The sequence below is a fragment of the Mastomys coucha genome, unplaced genomic scaffold, assembly GCF_008632895.1.
Source record: "Mastomys coucha isolate ucsf_1 unplaced genomic scaffold, UCSF_Mcou_1 pScaffold20, whole genome shotgun sequence".
In the NCBI taxonomy this organism is placed as follows: Eukaryota; Metazoa; Chordata; class Mammalia; order Rodentia; family Muridae; genus Mastomys; species Mastomys coucha.
The window spans coordinates 136,303,454-136,321,106 of NW_022196903.1; the positions used below are offsets into that span (position 1 = coordinate 136,303,454).

Genomic DNA, 17,653 nt, shown 5'->3' on the forward strand with positions numbered 1-17,653 from the left:
CTCTCTCTCTCTCTCTCTCTCTCTCTCTCTCTCTCTCTCTTACACACACACACACTCACACACACACACACACAGACAGACAGAGACACAGTCTGGTCCACATCAGTGAGTACCGATGCCTCTCCTGTAGCCCAAGTCACAACATTAGGAAGCAGCTGCTCCTCCTACTCTGACATTGAATGAGCTGCTAGTTAAACTGCCCCTCAAACTTCAGAGGCTGCTGGTCTTAAGGATCTAGGTATCAAGGGAGAAGATGCCTCTACCAAGGAAAAGAACAGTAACTCAAAAATGGAAGCTGATGGCCTGCACTTAGACACTAGGAAATCAACAGGCAAGAGGCAGCTGTGCTGGCAGGGAAAGTGACCATGACTACTAAGGAGTAGTGTGGCTGCTACCACACTGAAGACATAAGGACTGTGTCTGGAACAGGGGTTCATGGGGCACCTCCCACCATCCTCACACATTTCTATGATTAAGCTATTACAAAGTGGCAATGGTAACTCTAATAATAATAGCAATAAGAGAAGTCTTCACATAGAAACAAAGCAGAAACAGCTCACATTGGAAGCTGGAGAAGGCAGCTCTGAACACCAATCTGACTGCTGACCACCAGAAGTAAGACCTGCACGCCATGGTTTTCTCCTTCTCTTTGTGACTTACCTAGTGGCCGTGCTTATGGCTTTCTGGTTTTAGTTTCTTAGTTTCTCTCCTGTTTTCAAACACCTAACATAAAAATACTAGTAATTAACCTCCTAGTCAAGCTGTGACTGAGATGAATAAAAGCAACTGTGATCTCTCTGGGAGGCTGTACGAGGGAGAGTGCCATGGCAGAAGCATGATTGCACCACTGCCTTCATTTGTAAGTTAAGTACGTCAGAAGCCCAAGGGTGGGATCTATGCTGTGCTGCCTTAGCCAGGGTGGACCTGTATTGCCCAGAACCCCCTTCTCTAAGTAGTGCTAGAGAACTGGACCTGAGAACTGACACAGAAACTTCTCTTTCCAAATCTACGTATCCAGATCAGTGTGAGATAGCACTAATCACCTTTCTGACGTAACTGCTGTGAGGTGACCTGAGGCAAGTAGCAGGGCCCCCAGAGCCTGTTCTCCTTTACTTCTCTGAACATACAGCCAGGCTGTGTGCAAGAACAGCAGCTCTGTGACAGTGTCCTCCTCCTCTTGAACTACGTGAGAGCTGAGAAGTGGGTCACATGATAAGAACTAGCAGTCCATCTTCACAGAGAGTATTTTGCCTTTGCTCTCAAGGTTCTAGATCTCTTCTCACCCTGCATGCCTTTCAGCCACCTCAGACCTAATGCCATACACACAGACAACATAGAATGAGGGCTTGACTACCTCCCATGGTCAAGTGAGAGTTAATCACTGCAGTAAACCCTGACAATGGCCTTGGCACTTCTGCTTCTCTGATCAAATTCTGCCTGATCCGGATGTTAATGTCCGTCCATACAACTAAGTCAGCACTTGTGACCCCTACACAAAGTCCTGATGAACAAGATTGTACGAAAATCTGGATGCTGAGACATTACTCAAAATGATACTATTTCTAAAGCTAGCCTCTAGGATATAGGTCACAGGAGGCGAGAGTGAACACTAACTTCAGCAACCCACAAAGGAGACCACAGGCAAGAGCATGGCGCACACTGCTACTCCAGCTCAAGAGCATGTTAAGAAGAGTGGGTCACACACCAGTGCTCCTAAGTTCATGGTTCACGTGTAGATATTCTAACAATGCCCCAAGCTGTTATCAACAAGTGGTTTCCTCCCATCATATACAAAGCAACTAACCAAAGGCAATTGCGGAGGGTGCTTCAAGTATGTGTCAACACATGGGTAGAACAGTAGACAAAATAGACTAACTTCTTAAAATGGATCCACTCCATTATTTGATTAGCTTTAAATCATAACCCATGGGGAGAGCTTAAGTCAGGGTACGTAAAATAAGATGTGGAGTCCAACCATGCCCACACTACACCTCCGTTCTGCAGCACCTGTTAGTCTTACCTTGATGGAGAAGTAAACACTACTTACGTAAGAATCTAAACTAATCAGTATTACTGTGAGAATAGACAAAGCCAAAAACTTAGGTCATACATCCACACTTACACTTAGGCAAACTGTGACATTGTGTGCCTGTTTGTGTGGTGTGTGGTGTGTGGTGGTGAAAAACCCTTCTGAGTGTTTTTCTAAAGAGAACTCAATCTTATTTGGGTAGCAAGCAGCAGGCCGTGACCATTACACTCCAGAAAAGACTGGAGCACCATCCCAGTTTAAAAGTTCCCTGTCCTTGCCAGTCACCCATCCATCAAACCAAGAACAAGCTCTTATGTTACTGTATAGTCTGAACACATGAAGCCTGCAATGGAAGGAAATACACGAGCACACTGAGAGTGAATCTGAAGAAGGACAGCACCAGAGTGAAGCATCTGTGAACTGAAGGCACTACTCAGAGAGCCACATAAAGATTTACATCCCAATATAGCACTTGTTATGTTATGGGGGGTGGGGGGATACCCAAAAGTTCAAGTAAGTAAGGTCAGTTTAAAACATGTCACACATTTCAGGCATTGTATGGGGGGAAAGAAAGGGAGGGAGACAAGGATGTAAAATGAGTAAACAAATTAATGGAAGGAATAAAACCTATTAAATTATAAAAATTTTAGTAACACATCTGGAGTCTATATTTGGTTTTTTTAAAGATTTATTTATTATATGTAAGTACACTGTAGCTGTCTTTAGACACTCCAGAAGAGGGCGTCAGATCTCATTATGGATGGTTGGAAGCCACCATGTGGTTGCTGGGATTTGAACTCAGGACCTGCAGAAGAGCAATCGGTGCTCTTAACCACTGAGCCATCTCTCCAGCCCTATATTTGTTTTTTTAAATCACATTCCAAAACTGGACAAATCATTAAAAATGTACTTGAAAACTAAGAAAGCTGGTGCCAATTGGTGTTCATATTAACTGGAGCAGTGGGGTTATGAATGATTTATATTTTCTTTCTTGTATGTTCTCAGTCTCCTAGACATCAAAAACATTCTCAGAGCCCTCATGCATTGCTGATGGGAACCTAAATAATACAGTCACTGTGCAAAACAGCACCAGCTCCTCAAAACATTAAATATAAGATTATTATTTCATCAGTAGGTCCAATTCTAGGTATACATTCAAAAGAACTAGAGAGATGGCCAGTGAGTAGTAATGTTTGCTGTGCTTGCCTGATGGCCTGAGTTCTAGCCCTAGAATCCATGGTGGAAAGAGGCCTGATTCTACCCTCTCTATAAATGCTGTGGCACACATACACCCATACACACACACACATACACACACACACACGCACTCCTGCTACTAAACCAAAGTTGTCAAAATTGGTTAAAAAAAAAACAATAAAAATCAACTGTTCAACTACAGATAAACAGACAAACAAAATATAGCACAGCACATTGCATACAATAGAACACTGTGGGCATTAATGGGGAAAAATACTTTCCACTTTGACACGCATTACCTTGTAGACATTATGCCATATGCGGTTAGACAAACACCCTGTGTATAACATCCCTAAACAGGTCAAGTGCAGAGAGGGAAGGAAGTAGGAGGAGTTTCATGGACCGGCACCCATCTGGACGATGTGAAGTTTCAGGAGATGACAGCAATGGCAGTCACACCGTGCAGATGCTCTGATCATCTGTGACTGGTCTGCTTACTAGTACTCACAAGGAAATTCTGTTGTACATATTAATAAAGTAGCTTTAAAAATTCATTTCTAGAGTCAAGACTTTTCTAACTTTCTTAATCAAAAAACAAATCAAAGTAGAACAGTAACATGCAAGGAATAATTGCATCCACTAACCTGAGACGGATGCCATTCTAAAACTGAGCTGGAGATCCAAACGTCCTTCTAAAGTGAAAGAACAAACATGGTAACATGTCTCCAGCAATACTGTTGAGGTTGGCAGAGGTCCTGTTAGCACGCACAGGCATTAGTGACTAGACCAAGCAGGCACTGCAGGGGCAGAGGCCAGAGCAACACACTTCCCAAGTCTCCACTACCACCAGCTAAAACTGTTATGGGGCAAACTGAGTGAGTACGTGGAGGAATGGAACCCTCCCAATGTTGCTGCCTCGTATGAATACGAAGTCGTCCTAACCATTCCTCTCCCTTCCTTTGTTCCTGGAGAGCATCATTTTCAAAATGATTCTGTTCTCCTTGCCTCCTGATGGCAATACACCTTTCTCCACTCTCTTCTGTCTTAGCTCTGCTTGCTCTGCCTTTTGGCTTTAGCATGTTTGACTATACAGGGTCATGAGTTTAATCTCTAGCACCACAAAACAAAAACTAAACAAAACCAATACTATCAATAACGCTCAGTCAATGACAATCTGTCACTATTATATACAAAAAAAGTTACAAAGCAATATAGTTTTTAAAAAATCTTATAGACGTTGGTGCCAAATAGACCAATATGCTACAGTTGCAAAGTGATAACGCCAAATGGCTGAGCATGAAATAGTCCTGCCACCAGGCCCATGTGTACCTTAGCAACATGACACACTGTTCCTCTATGGCTTCCTCTCTGACTTAAAAACTAGGGTGGCTGCCTCCTGGGTACTGAAACTAAAGGTATGCACAGCCATGCCCAGCAGGACTCATCTTACAAATAAGAAGAATAGATTTAAAAGTAAATAAATGAATGAATGGATAAATAAACTATTTGGCAGTTTACTGCACACTTGCTTTAGAGAGTTACAGTTAAATGCCTCCTAAGTAGCTAACTTTCAGAACCTCTTTTCTGAAGGGAGCTTACTCTATTTCTCTTAAAGTTTGCGCACTTGCAGAGGGGGCGAGGAGCACATTCGTACTCTATTGGCTTAAAAGAATATGGGACAGTTAAAAGTGGAAGAAAACATGACATATTAAAATTTAATGATTAAAACTTAGGCCTCAATATTTACTTCCCCAAACTGTTATAAACACTTTTCTTTTGTTTTTGCTCAATGACAACCTGTTACCATTACATAAAAATAAAATTAGAAAGCATGTCATATTTTGCTTAATTTTGTATTTTTAGTAATTATTTGGGTAGGTGTGTAACCTGCCCAAAACTCCCTTGCAAAAACCTAGGTTTTTCTGCCTGTTTGAGTTTCAATAGTCTGCTAATTTTAAAGTCATTTGGTGCTCAGTTAGAACACTGGCTTTTATTTGGGGTGGTGTTTTAGTTTTCTGTGTTAGGTATCAGGATCTCATTGTGTTCATGAACTGTTGTGAACAACTTTTTTACTCAATGACAATCTATCACCATTACATAAAAACAAGGACAAACGTTTGAAAGTGTGATATATATTGCTTAATTTTATATCTGCTAAATCTAAGAGTGCTCTCCAAAGACAGATTCTGCACCCGTCTATTCTCACTTGAACTGTTTCCTTTACCGAATGTGTACCCTTCCTGTACAGGACTGTTAAGACAGAAGAGTCTGATTAAAGAGTAAGAACAAAACTAACGGGCGTTTAAGTCAAGACTCCTCCTTCCTCGTGTATGGGAGCATCTCCTTGTCACTTCCTAGAGTGATAACATTCTGTTCATGGACTATAAGATCCTTTATCACGGCAGAGTCTGATTCTCTTCACTTTTGTAAACAGCCGTAGTAAAAATGCCTTTTCCAGAACTTAAAAACAGGCACTTTCTCTTCGCTTAGGAGAGATACGGTCTAAGTTCACTTCCTCCCAATATTTCAAATATATATATTGAACTTTGCTGCCAAAAACCTGCCCAGTGCCTAAATTAGGTAACTTCACAGCAAAAGATATACCAGCACGAAATACATCCATGAACTAATTAAATTAAGAAAAGGACTGTCAGTCAAAACCATGAACCAGGTACGCGGTCATCAATCAGTGCAGGTGGAAAACGCACGCTAACCCTGAGCGCATCCCTCCACCCCGCCGGCTCCACAAGACGAGGCAGAAGCGCATGCTGCGGCGACCAGGGCTCCTGAAAGCGACGGCAAAGACGACGCCCGGCTCCTATCCGCCCGGCCGACAGCCGCGGCCCCACGCGCCGGAACCGGCACCTCCACGAACCTGTGAGCGGCTCCGCGCGGATAAAAACCCTTCCCGCCGCCCAGCGTGCAGCAGCCACCCTTCCGGATCAGCCCCCTCCACCAATCACAGGCCATTGCCTTCTCTGATTGGCTGCGTGGTGCGGCGTCCGGGCGCACATCCGAACAAGAGCGCGTGCTATTGGCCTGGACGCAGCCAATGGAGAGCGGCCTTGCGGCCCGGCGGCGACGGCTGCGTGTTTCCGGAAGACGTGGCGGCTCGGGCCCGTGCGGCGTCGCCGAGGCTCTTCTCCGAACTAGGCTTCGCAGCGTGGGCCCCGAGGCACCGCGGTCCTCGCCGCCGCCGCCATGATCTCCCTCACGGATACGCAGAGTAAGCGCTGCCGGGTCCCCGCGTTGGCCGGTGCTCCCGCCTCAGCCTCTGCTCCGCCCCGCAATGAATGGGGCGAGCGCGCGTGGGGCGGCGGCCCGCGGGAGGGAGGGGGCCGCGACGGAAGGACCGCCGACCCGGCCGGGCTCAAGTGGCGCCGCCGCCGCCTTCGCCCCAGTGACACCCGCGCCCTGTCCCACGGAGCGGCCGTTGGACTAAGTTTCCGGGGTGGCGGGAATGGGGACTGTCCGCCCGCGCCCCGGCTCCTACAAGGCTCGGGTGGGCTGAGGGAGTAGAGAGCGGTGATCAGACACTACTGTTACCAACCTACCCAAAATTCCCTTGCAAGGACTTCGGTTTTCCGCTCGTTTAAGTTTCAACCAAGTTTACAAATATTAAAGTCACTTTTTGCTCAGAGCATTGACTTTGATGTTTTAGATTTCTGGGTTGGGAGTCAGGATCACACGTTAATGAGGTTGGCCTCGCGCTCATTGTGTGGCAGGGCTAGCCTCCCCACTTGTAATCCTTCTGCCTCAGTCTCTAAAATTCTGAGATTACAAACATGAACGACTCTGCCTGTCTCTTCAGGTAAAGGATTTCTTTATTAGTGTTGATGCCGTACTTTGTGGCGTGTTTTATTTTAGCATCCGTTTCTGCCAACCGCATCATTCTGATCAGTTTTGCAGTCTTGCCTTTTTTTGTGTGGCTCCAGAGATCAGGGCATCTCAGCCAAGTGTTCTACAGACTATCTGAGCCTTAGCACTGGCTCCATCGTTTTCACTGCGACTTCTCCATTTTTCTACCTTTCCTTGTCAATCTTAATTATTTTTCTATTTATGAATCTACCCAAGCTGTATACTTTTTAAAGATATTTCTATGGGTATGACATTTTTTGCCTCACTTTTGCTCATTGCCATTAACTTTGTTTCTTCAAACTCTGTAGATTTTTCAAGAGTCTTAACACCCCACTAAAGTGAAACAAAAACCTTCCTTGAAGTTATTCTCAAGTTTGAAGATTTCAATTCAAGCCGTGGCATGCTGGAATGTCACAGATCCTTTGTGATTCCCTCCACACCCTGGCAGTCCAGGGGTGTTGTCTGTTGGTCCAGTCAGGCTCATTTGGTTCTAGTCAGAAATAAGTGTCCTTTTTCCCCTACTGTCACTAAGTCTTGTGAACCTGTTTCAGTTTACTGCAACATGTAGTTATAAAGATAAGAGTGATCTTAATCACTTTTTTAATGTGTTTTTTAACATGCATGTGGGGGCCAGAGTCGTAGGATCCTCCTGGAGCTATCTATAGTTACAGACAGCTTTTAGCTGCCTGCTGTGGGTGCTGGAGACCCAGCTGGGATCCTCCAGAAGAGCAGTTTGTATTACTTACATGTTTAATTCTTACAAGAGCATGGGAAGACATGGACCATTTATGAATTGGAACATGTCAGACGTTCAGTTACTCCCAAAGGCAGAAAGGCCATGGTCCTGGGATTTCTGGTTCAGAAGCCTTGGTTCTTTTCACTGCTTCTGCGGAGACTTGATGTAAACATTCCCTTCTTAGGATGGTACAAGTCTGCATGGTAACCCTATGCAGAGGGCAGAGACTGTCACTCTCCAACAAAACTAACACAGTGAAGAATTGCATTCTGGGCAGAAGAAGCTGTTCTCCCCTTGTTTTACCAGATTTCTTGGGATGGTGAAATTCTGTGAGGTTCACTTGTGTTACAGCCAGTGGTTAGGGAAGCAGAGCTTGTCAAATTGAGATTGTATCTGTGTCTGTGTTGACTGCAGGGTTGGCCCAGTAGCATCCCAGAAAGGTGCCAGCATGAGTCACGGCTCTCAGATGTGAGGAGGTTGATCTAGCTCTGAGCAGAATCGAGTGGCCCACAGTTCATGATTGGCTGAAGATGCTATAGTACAGCCCCCCATCCCAGCAGGGCCTAGAAAGGCCAAGACTTAGTCAGGGAGATGAAATGGGGACAGCTCCAGCTTGCATCTGGATTGTCACATTAAGGAAAATGCTGCTGTGGTATTTCTTTTACTTAGTTGAACTCTTTTGTTTCCTAAAGAGTGTGATGAGGAAGGCAGGGCTGCTATCAGTTTGTGAAGGTGTCCCCATCAGTCAATGTCAGCTGTGATTGACAATGGCCTGACCGGGCTTTATAAAATTTCTTCAGTAGGCCTTTTTCTTTTTTTCTTTTTTTTTTTTTTTTTTTTTTTTTTTTTTTTTTTTTTTTTTCCGAGACAGGGTTTCTCTATATAGCCCTGTCTGTCCTGGAACTCACTCTGTAGACCAGGCTGGCCTCAACTCAGAAATCCGCCTGCCTCTACCTCCCAAGTTCTAGGATTAAAGCGTGCGCCGCCACCACCCGGCTGGCCTTTTTCTTTATGTTAGCTAATATCTCAGATTGCTTTTCTCAAGCTTTATTTTTTATGGACAGAAAAAAAATAAAGATAGATTATGTTTTCCCAAGTGTGATTCAGACAGGAAGATCACTGCAGCATGTAGGCCTTTTGACTTCAGAGAAGGTGCAGATGGGTTAGGACAGGGACCAAGGAAAAGGTGGGAGTGAGAAAGGGGTGTGATGAGGCTTTGACCCATCGTGGGGGATTCGCAGCTTTGGACTGGTGCCAGTGTAGCTAGAGAGTGCACAGGCAGCTGTCCCCTTGTGACCTGCACTTCATGGATCATGGCTGTAGGAGGATTGTAGAATGAGAAGACTGGGTCTAGAGTGTCCCTGCTGCCTGTGCTGTGGCTTCTTCCCACACTAATGCTTGGATACAGCAACCAGAAATGGGCTACTCATGGGAAACTTGAGCCTTTGTTGCTACTCGATACCTCAAAATTTTGTTAAAGGAATCGTGAGGCACTGTGAGCACTGCGCTGTGAAGACCCTCATGGAGTCTTTTCCATTGCAGCTAGCTTTATTATACGTAAGTACATGGTAGCTGACTTCAGCACCCCAGAACAGGGCGTCACATCTCATTACGGATAGTTGTGAGCCACCATGTGGTTGCTGGGATTTGAACTCAGGACCTTTGAAAGAGCAGTCAGTGCTCTTAACCGCTGAGCCATCTCTCCCGCCCAATCACTTAACTCTTAAAAGATCTGGTACCTACTGAGTTGTTTCTAGACTAAGATTAATTTAAATTACTTATGTTCTGTGCATCCCAGTACCCTTGAGTTTAATAAATGTTTTTAAACTGTAGGTAAAAATGGTTATAGTGGTTAAAATAGACTAGATACTTAACTATAGTTTGATTTGGGGCAACTTAAATCTCTCTCCATGTTATCTTCCAACCCTAAAGTGATGTGATTCTGACTACAGCCCGCTGCCACTGGAAGGATTGTCCAGTGTGTGTGCCCTGGACTCCATAGTGCCTGATTCCTGACAGGTTCTCGATGCATAGGAACTGCTTCCATATTGTTTTCTTCTTTTATTTTCAAACTTGAGGAATGCTTTCACTTTGAATGTGTGTGTGCACTTTGTGGCCAGGTCAATATTGGGTGTCTTGTTCAATCATTCCCCATCATTCATACATACAATAATGCATGCATACATACATACATACATACATACATACATACATACATACGAACGAACAACAGGGTCTCCCACTGAACCTGGAGCTCACTGATTTGACTAGACTGCCTGCCCAATGAGCTTCAAAATCCCCACCTCTGCCTCACCAACCAGGGGATTACAGGCATAAATCACCATGTCTGGCTTTTTATATAGATAGATGCTGGGGAATCTGAGTTTAGGTTCTCATGTTTGCACAGCAAGCACATTACCAGCTTGATTTCCATCTTCATAAATGAACATCTTGGAAGTTGTGGACTAGAAGGTAGTCACATTCAGGTGACTGGGCTGTTAGGATTTGCTCCTAAGTACTAGTTACTTAAGAGAGCTTCACTTCCTCCTTCTCTGTATTTTTCTCTAGGAAATTAGAGTCTGACACCCAAATAATTGTTTTAGGAAATTCTTCTGAGACATTTGAGCAAGAAAGTATTTCTTTGGTATTTGCATCTCAAATATATTTAAATTAGAATAATGGTAGACAGGTTTGTAAATTCTTTCAGACTAATTTTAGAATCAAAATGGAAGATAGTATCAAAAAATTTAGGACATGGAAATGTAGCAAGGGCTAAAGGTGATAAAGTATCGGCTCTCCAGACCCCTTATTTTTTTGTTGCTCCACCCCGACCCCCGGGTTGCGAGGGTGTACTGTAACTGGCCTGGATTTTAGCTCTCTAGAGCTGACAGGAAAATAATAACAAGTCAGAAAATAACAATTCTTTAAAAAAAAAAAAGAAAAAAAGAAAAAAAAAGCTAAGAGCTAAAGCAGCTCAGAGGTAGCTGGCAGATTTGGCGTTGTGGCATTAACACAAGTCTGTCTGGCCTCCTACAAAGGGGATGCCTTGGGAATGCAAAGCCAATACACCATTCTTATGCAGGGTAGACTTCCTTAAACTGTGCCCACCACTGTATGCAGTACCTACAGCAGCCCTGGGTCTCTCATAGTGGGCTGACAAGTGTTAGTTTCTAGGTGAAGAAGTAAAAATGGAGGCTAGGTTAAGATTTCAGGCTCTGCTTTTAAACATGACATGGATACATGGATAATGTAAAGTTTGTAGACGATAAATAGTTTTAGTCTGTGCCTGTTTGTCTAAGACCAGAGCAGGGTTTTGGAGGTAAAAGTGTATATAAGCAGAGGTTTAAAATCTAGGCCTGTCTTTCCTGTCCTGCCTAAGAGCTGGGGAGTCTCCTGTTCCTGATTTATGCTTGGATGTAGAGCTAGTGGTGCTGCCTTACTTGGTTAGTGATGCTGAAGGAGCCTGACCTGCTGCGCTGGGGACCTGTGGCAGTGTGCTGGGTTTATGGGGTTGTCAGGGACATTCTGCTTTTGTCTTTAACCATGTGGTTTATGTTGCAGAAATTGGCATGGGCTTAACAGGATTTGGAGTGTTTTTCCTGTTCTTTGGAATGATTCTCTTTTTTGACAAAGCGCTCCTGGCTATTGGAAATGTAAGTCTTTGAATATGTGTCTTTTAAATCTGAGATAAGATTGCCACAAATTTAAAGCTAGCCTGGGCTACAGAAAAAGGTGTTGTCTCAAAAAAGTAAAAGAAAATGTTTTGCTGGCCCCTTGCCTTAGTAAACTTATGAAAATATTTTTAATGAGAATCTCTAAGACTACATGTGATTAAACCGTGTGAACACATTTTCAATAACCTAAAAGATTTAAAAAGTACATCTTTTTGCCATGAGATGGCTCAGTGGGTAAAGGGGCTTGCACAAACCAATTCCTGGAATCTACTTGATAAAAGAAGAAACCCAACTCCTCTAAGATCTAACCTGCATATGCATATGCCCCCATACAGGTAAGTGAGTGAGTAAATCAATTAATGTTTTTCTTGAATACTTGGCTGTGGTGCTAGCTGGCCTCTTTAGAGACAGCAGGCCCCTTGTATCCTTGCTAATGTACTGCCCTGTCCATGTGTTGGAGGTCATGCAGGAGGTCCAGAAGGAAGTGATCCCCCTTGGAAGAAGGTGGAGAAGCGGTTCCAAGATGTTAGATGTTTTTGAAGTCTGGGGCCTATTTTAATTAAAGAGGGAAAGGGTAACAAAGTTGATGTTTTAAGCTGGTGGTATTAACAGCACTGCTGAGTGACACCTAGCTAGTGGGCTTGGTATGTATTGATAAGGAGTAATTTTTCTTGAGGAAAGCTAAGGGGGGAAGTATGTCACACACAGTGAAGGAGAAACAAGCTCAGGGGTAATCTCTTATCCACACAGGCATCACTTCTGCTGCTGGGCTCTTCCTGAGCATCACACTGATCTCATGCGAGCATAGCCGTCACCCGAATCTTCATTCATAGAAACCTCCACAGCCCACAGAGATAATTGCAGGATCAGGGAGTATGTTTGAGAGACACAATTTAAAGCAGGCTGGCCATCCAGGCCTTGCCAGCTGTCTGCTTGAATAGGCCATTTTCTTTCCTGTCCAGTCAAACTGGAACCTGCTGTAGATAAGGATCTCTATCCCATTTCATCCTCCTTCATTGAGCAGAGATAGACAAAGAATAAGGCCAATGAAGGCAGCCAGGACTTCCAGCCTCCTCACCCCACTCCCTTCCTGCTGCTGGGCATAAGTGCAGGACTCTGGCATTTGTCACATCAAAGGCCAGGCAAACTCCCTCACTACGGAGCTGTCTCTTCTGCAGCATCTAACCTGTCACTATGTTGCATTGTCTTTCCCTCCTAGGTCCTGTTTGTGGCTGGTTTGGCTTTTGTCATTGGTCTAGAAAGAACGTTCAGATTCTTTTTCCAGAAGCACAAAGTGAAAGCCACTGGATTTTTCTTGGGTGGTGTGTTCGTGGTCCTTATTGGTTGGCCTTTAATAGGCATGATCTTCGAAATTTATGGATTCTTTCTCTTATTCAGGTGAGGCCCTTTCTCTTTCTTTTCTTTCGTAAGCCAGAATGTGAGAAGACAGTGCTTAGCAGCATGCTTGTGTTTATTTTTAAAATGCCAGACAGTGTCACTTAGAACATAACAGTGAATTAAGTACCAAGCCTGTCTTAGGGAGCTACCATTTCTGATACGGAAAACAGATTGTGGAGGCCCCAGAAGTGCAGTGAGAATGTCATGTCACCATAGAAGGACACAGAATATTCTAAGAGCGTGGTAAGGGAGGAGCTTATCCAGGGACAAGAAGGAATGTCGGGATAAGCTGAGTCTTACAGCGTGGATCCGAGCTCATCCTGTAAGGTAGCATGGAGAAGTTGCTTGACCAACGAAGCTTAGACCGAGCTCTGAAAGCTGGAGGCCCATGGGAGTGTGGGCCACAAGCCAGCAGAGGCTGCGGACTTTTCTGAGGTGTTTATTGTCTTACCAGATTTAGGCTAAAGAGCAGTGTCTGCAGCAGAGAGGCGAGGAAGGACACAAGTGGTTCTTAAGCCAGAAACAGTTAAGCCAGGAATGCAATTTGGGAGACTACTCATCAGGCTGACATGCACATGAGGATTCAATGAGATAATCTGTGGCTAAAGTCCTCGCCACTGAGCAGCCTGTGTTGGATCCCCAGGACCTGCGTGGTGGAATTAGAGAGCTGGTTCCCATAAGCTGTCCTCTGACTTGCCTGTGTCATAGTATGTACTACATGCCCACACATGCTCACATGTACACATTAATAGAAAGAAATTAGGACCCACTCAGGAAAGAACAATTGGAAATAGAAAAAAAAAAAAAACATTTAAAAGGCTCAGACTTGGTACACAGTATAAAGTTAGGAGATTGAACATTGCCTGTTCGTCTGAAGTAGAAAAAGGTAAAGACAACAGAGATGGCAGTGAAGGTCAAAAGACCAGAGTTGACCATTGATGCCAGTGTAGAATGAGACACTATCATTTGTTGGTAAATTGCATTAATAAATTGGTTTTATGATTTCAAGAAACTTCTGGTAACACCCTGTGCCTCTGTTGCGTTTTGTTTGTTCTGAGGGAGTGAGTCTTGGCTTGAGATCTAGAGTCAAGGGTATTTGTGGTTCTTTCTTCAAATACATATAACCCTCAGTAGCAGCATGTGAAGCCACCTGTTGTACTTTCGAAGATACCTTTAAATATCCACTTGAACTTAGTACTGCTAAGAAAGCAACCTACATGTCTGAAGCACGTGCCTAGTTGGACCGTAAGAGCTGCTCCTCTGGTGGCATCAGTCACTCCCTGTGGCTCAGCTTATTGACTTCACTGTGCTGCTTTCATCCTGTGAACTGTATTTTAAGACCCAGATGCAGTTTATTTCATGAGCATTCTCAGACTCTGTATCTTTCATGGGTTCACTGATGGTGTATCTTTCATGGTTAAACTAATTAGAGACTGTCACTTCGGTGGGCATGTATCTACCCCAGAAACGGACATGATGTGAGCCTCCCCGCTGGTAAGTGTAGTGTCAGTGTTGTGCTCATGATTTTGTACAGTCTACTTCTTCTGGTTACCCCTCCCCTCTACTACTGTCGCCAGCAGTAGAACAGAAGGCCTATGGTGATCACAGCACATCTAGGTCCCATTATATTGTGGACACCATTTTACCACCAACTGAATTGTTTACTGCACTTGTACCTAGTTTATTCAAGTATTCATCTTACTTGGCTTGTGGTTCCTCCAGGTAGAGAGCACAGAGGTCTAATTCCCTTGTCTTCTTCCTGCCAGGGGCTTTTTTCCAGTGGTCGTTGGCTTTATCAGAAGAGTACCTGTCCTCGGATCCCTCCTAAACCTACCTGGAATCAGATCAGTAAGTAGTCACATATTTAGCAAAGCACTTTTAAGAACCACCCAGATGTATGGATTATGATGCCTTTTCACTGGGAGTTTGAATCATTGATATGATTGCATAATTACAGTATAAATGATTGTGTCACATGGATCCTGGTTACCATGAAAACCAGAAACTAATCATTCTTAGACCTACAAAACCTGACATTTTGTTTGAACATACCATTTCTAGTATCGTTTTCTATTTCGATGTTAACTCCAATTGTTAATGCTAAGCTACTTTTATGAATTGATAGGTAAAAGCCTTCCTGTATTCAGGGTGTACTCTGGATGCTTGGTACTAACCTGCGGTGGGGCTGCCATCTCTGTGCAGTCTCAGAGGCTTCTCAGGACATATGTGCCCTCCTTGTACATACCTCTATCATAACATTTACCTGTTTTAATTATCAAGAAGAGAGCTCCAAACCTGTGACCATAGTTGTCCAGGGCAGAGGTAAATGGCTGTTAGCCATTCTTCCCCAGGGCCCAGCATAACACCTACCTCTCAAGATAAAAATGCCAGACATTTTCCCCAAGTGAATGAATGAAGGGTGCTTGTGTCTGATGTCAGACCAAGTCAATCTCATGGCAACTCCAGATGACTTCATCTTAGCCATTTTTCTTACTCTGAAAACCGAATGAGATCATGGTGAACTCTGGAGACAGTGCTGGAGATGGAGTCCACTGAGAGGAGGTAGCGCTTTGGGCGCAGAGAAGCCCGTGCCGGAAGTCACCTGCTGAAGAATCTTTGGTAGTTCCATGCTCGTGCAGAACCACTGGGCTAGAGCCTAAAAGGCTTTTGAAAGGCTCATTGAGTCCATCTAGGAATTGCAGAGAGAAACAAGGACGTTCTCTAGAAGGGGGAGCACTCCTATAAGGGCAGTCCCGCTCCACACCAGGTCAGTCTTACAGGCAGAGCAGCTCCTGGCACAGCCTGTCTGGGTCTTTGCAGTTACCTGTGAAGAACAAATATGGTGCTTTTTTTTAACCACTGAAATTTATTTTAAAGTTCTAGTGACTCCACCTACACTGTGGCAGTTACCTCTTTATGATCGTTTCAGAGGTTGGTTTGTCAGCTTTGGGTGGGTGCACCGAGGCTCCTCTGTCCTTATTACCAGACGCAATGTAGGGACTGTTTATAGAGAGAATGGATTTACTTAGACCTGTAGTTGTACTAGCTTACAAGTTCTGTTGTCATTGTGTAAATGGGCAGCCAATACAGTAGGGATTGCAGTCATTGCCTAAGTAGCAGTGTGAAGTGTAAGGGCAGAGGCACTGCTGGCTAGAACCCACAGTGCTCTGCATTGCAGCATTGCCACTCATCATGTCCATACTGCCCTCCACTCATCATGTCCATACTGCCCTCCACTCATCATGTCCATACTGCCCTCCACTGATCATGTCCATACTGCCCTCCACTGATCATGTCCATACTGCCCTCCACTGATCATCTCCATACTGCCCTCCACTCATCATGTCCATACTGCCCTCCACTGATCATGTCCATACTGCCCTCCACTGATCATGTCCATACTGCCCTCCACTCATCATGTCCATACTGCCCTCCACTCATCATGTCCATACTGCCCTCCACTGATCATCTCCATACTGCCCTCTACTGATCATGTCCATACTGCCCTCCACTGATCATGTCCATACTGCCCTCTAGATGCTGAGGAGAGACAGCCCTTTTGACTTGGGATGGAGTAGCCAGAGTTAATGACCATTGAGCTGCGTGTTCGTTGAAGTTCTTATTTTGGCAACACTGAGTGTTTCAGCCTTTGCCCACGTCAGGATGATGTCCAGTATGCTCAGTTAACGTAGTTTTAGATAAGAGCTGTTGTTGATTACTGATTAATTGAGTTAAATCTGTTTGTCCAAAGACCACATAGGCCCAGAAGAGATGCACAGGAATGGTCAGTGGAAATATCTTATTGGGTTCACTACTGCATGAGTGGCTGGCATTTCAGTCTTTTCTTTTTGTTGAGCTAGCAGTGTCGGTGTCATTTTATTTATTATTTTACTCATTGTGTTGCATTTTTCATGTTTCACCCTAAAATTCATGTGTATAACATGTCATGCAAAAGCGACCTTAAAAAAAAATAATTTTATACACATCTGAGAAGATGGTGGTGGGCACCATCCAGTTAACAACTGTCAGTCATGCCTTGAATTCCTGCAGATGTTGTAAAACTGGATGTTTTAAACTAGCATCCAAAGGATGTAGTCATGCTGGACAATGCTTGAGTCCCTCTGACTGTGTTTCTTCTCCTTACAGTTCGTAGACAAAGTTGGAGAAAGCAACAATATGGTATAACAACAAAGGAACTGAAGAACTTAAATACTGTATTATTTATAAAGCCCTTTTGAAGAATATTCAGCACAAAATTAAATTTCACGAACTAGTGTGTAAAGTTCTTTACAGAAGTTTAAAATGTCTGCCCTCCAGAGTCCCAACAGCTGTGGCAGAAGCAGCGGAAGGCTTGTGAGGCCTGAGATCCGAAGATGGAGGGAGAGGATGAAACCTATTCCGACGCTTAGTGACTTGAGAAAGCTGTTTCTTAGTCTTGCTGCAATATGGGAAGCAGCCGTTCGTAGAGAACCATGGTGTCTGTTACTTTTTTTTTTTTTTTTTTTTAAAGAAGATTCAGGAACACCAATAGGCATTTGATTTTTTTATGATGTCCATTGTGGTGGCCCAGATATATCTAGGCATGCTGGATTTCTAATAATGATGCCGGGATTGGATTGGATTATGTCGTCTCCACTTATCAGCCCAAGGAAGCCCAGTTTCATGAGTGAATCACTTTTTTTGTAAACATGGATAAAATAAAACTTTTGTGGTCCTTTTGAATCTTAATATTTTGGAGCCAGATAAAAAATCTGAACTAGA

The 17,653-nt window shown here is 44.0% G+C and overlaps 2 protein-coding genes across 7 annotated transcripts in view; one reads left to right on the forward strand and one right to left on the reverse strand.

The window, feature by feature from the left end:
- The window catches only part of Recql (RecQ like helicase), a 28,382-nt gene extending 22,188 nt beyond the window's left edge, over positions 1-6,194 (reverse strand). For 4 of the 6 annotated variants that reach the window (XM_031383800.1, XM_031383797.1, XM_031383802.1 and 1 more), the window contains exons 1-2: positions 5,941-6,095; positions 3,871-3,918 (exon numbers count right to left, since the gene is read on the reverse strand). In XM_031383800.1, coding sequence (XP_031239660.1) covers positions 3,871-3,886 — 16 coding nt within the window. In that variant the 5' untranslated portion in view covers positions 3,887-3,918; positions 5,941-6,095. The other 2 variants (XM_031383798.1, XM_031383799.1) reach the window with 2 other exon arrangements.
- Positions 6,195-6,294: 100 nt separating this feature from the next.
- Golt1b (golgi transport 1B) lies at positions 6,295-17,607 on the forward strand. The gene is made up of 5 exons (XM_031383808.1): positions 6,295-6,452; positions 11,382-11,473; positions 12,714-12,892; positions 14,659-14,740; positions 17,039-17,607. The coding sequence occupies exons 1-5, from the start codon at positions 6,428-6,430 to the stop codon at positions 17,075-17,077; spliced, it is 417 nt and encodes a 138-aa protein (XP_031239668.1). The 5' UTR covers positions 6,295-6,427; the 3' UTR covers positions 17,078-17,607.
- Positions 17,608-17,653: the final 46 nt, after the last annotated feature.

Excerpts from the sequence above, each read along its gene's own strand:
- Golt1b (XM_031383808.1), top strand. The coding sequence starts at position 6,428 with ATGATCTCCCTCACGGATACGCAGA. Across the intron at positions 6,453-11,381 it reads CTCCCTCACGGATACGCAGA|AAATTGGCATGGGCTTAACA; the intron begins GTAAGCGCTGCC and ends TTTATGTTGCAG. Across the intron at positions 11,474-12,713 it reads CGCTCCTGGCTATTGGAAAT|GTCCTGTTTGTGGCTGGTTT; the intron begins GTAAGTCTTTGA and ends TTTCCCTCCTAG.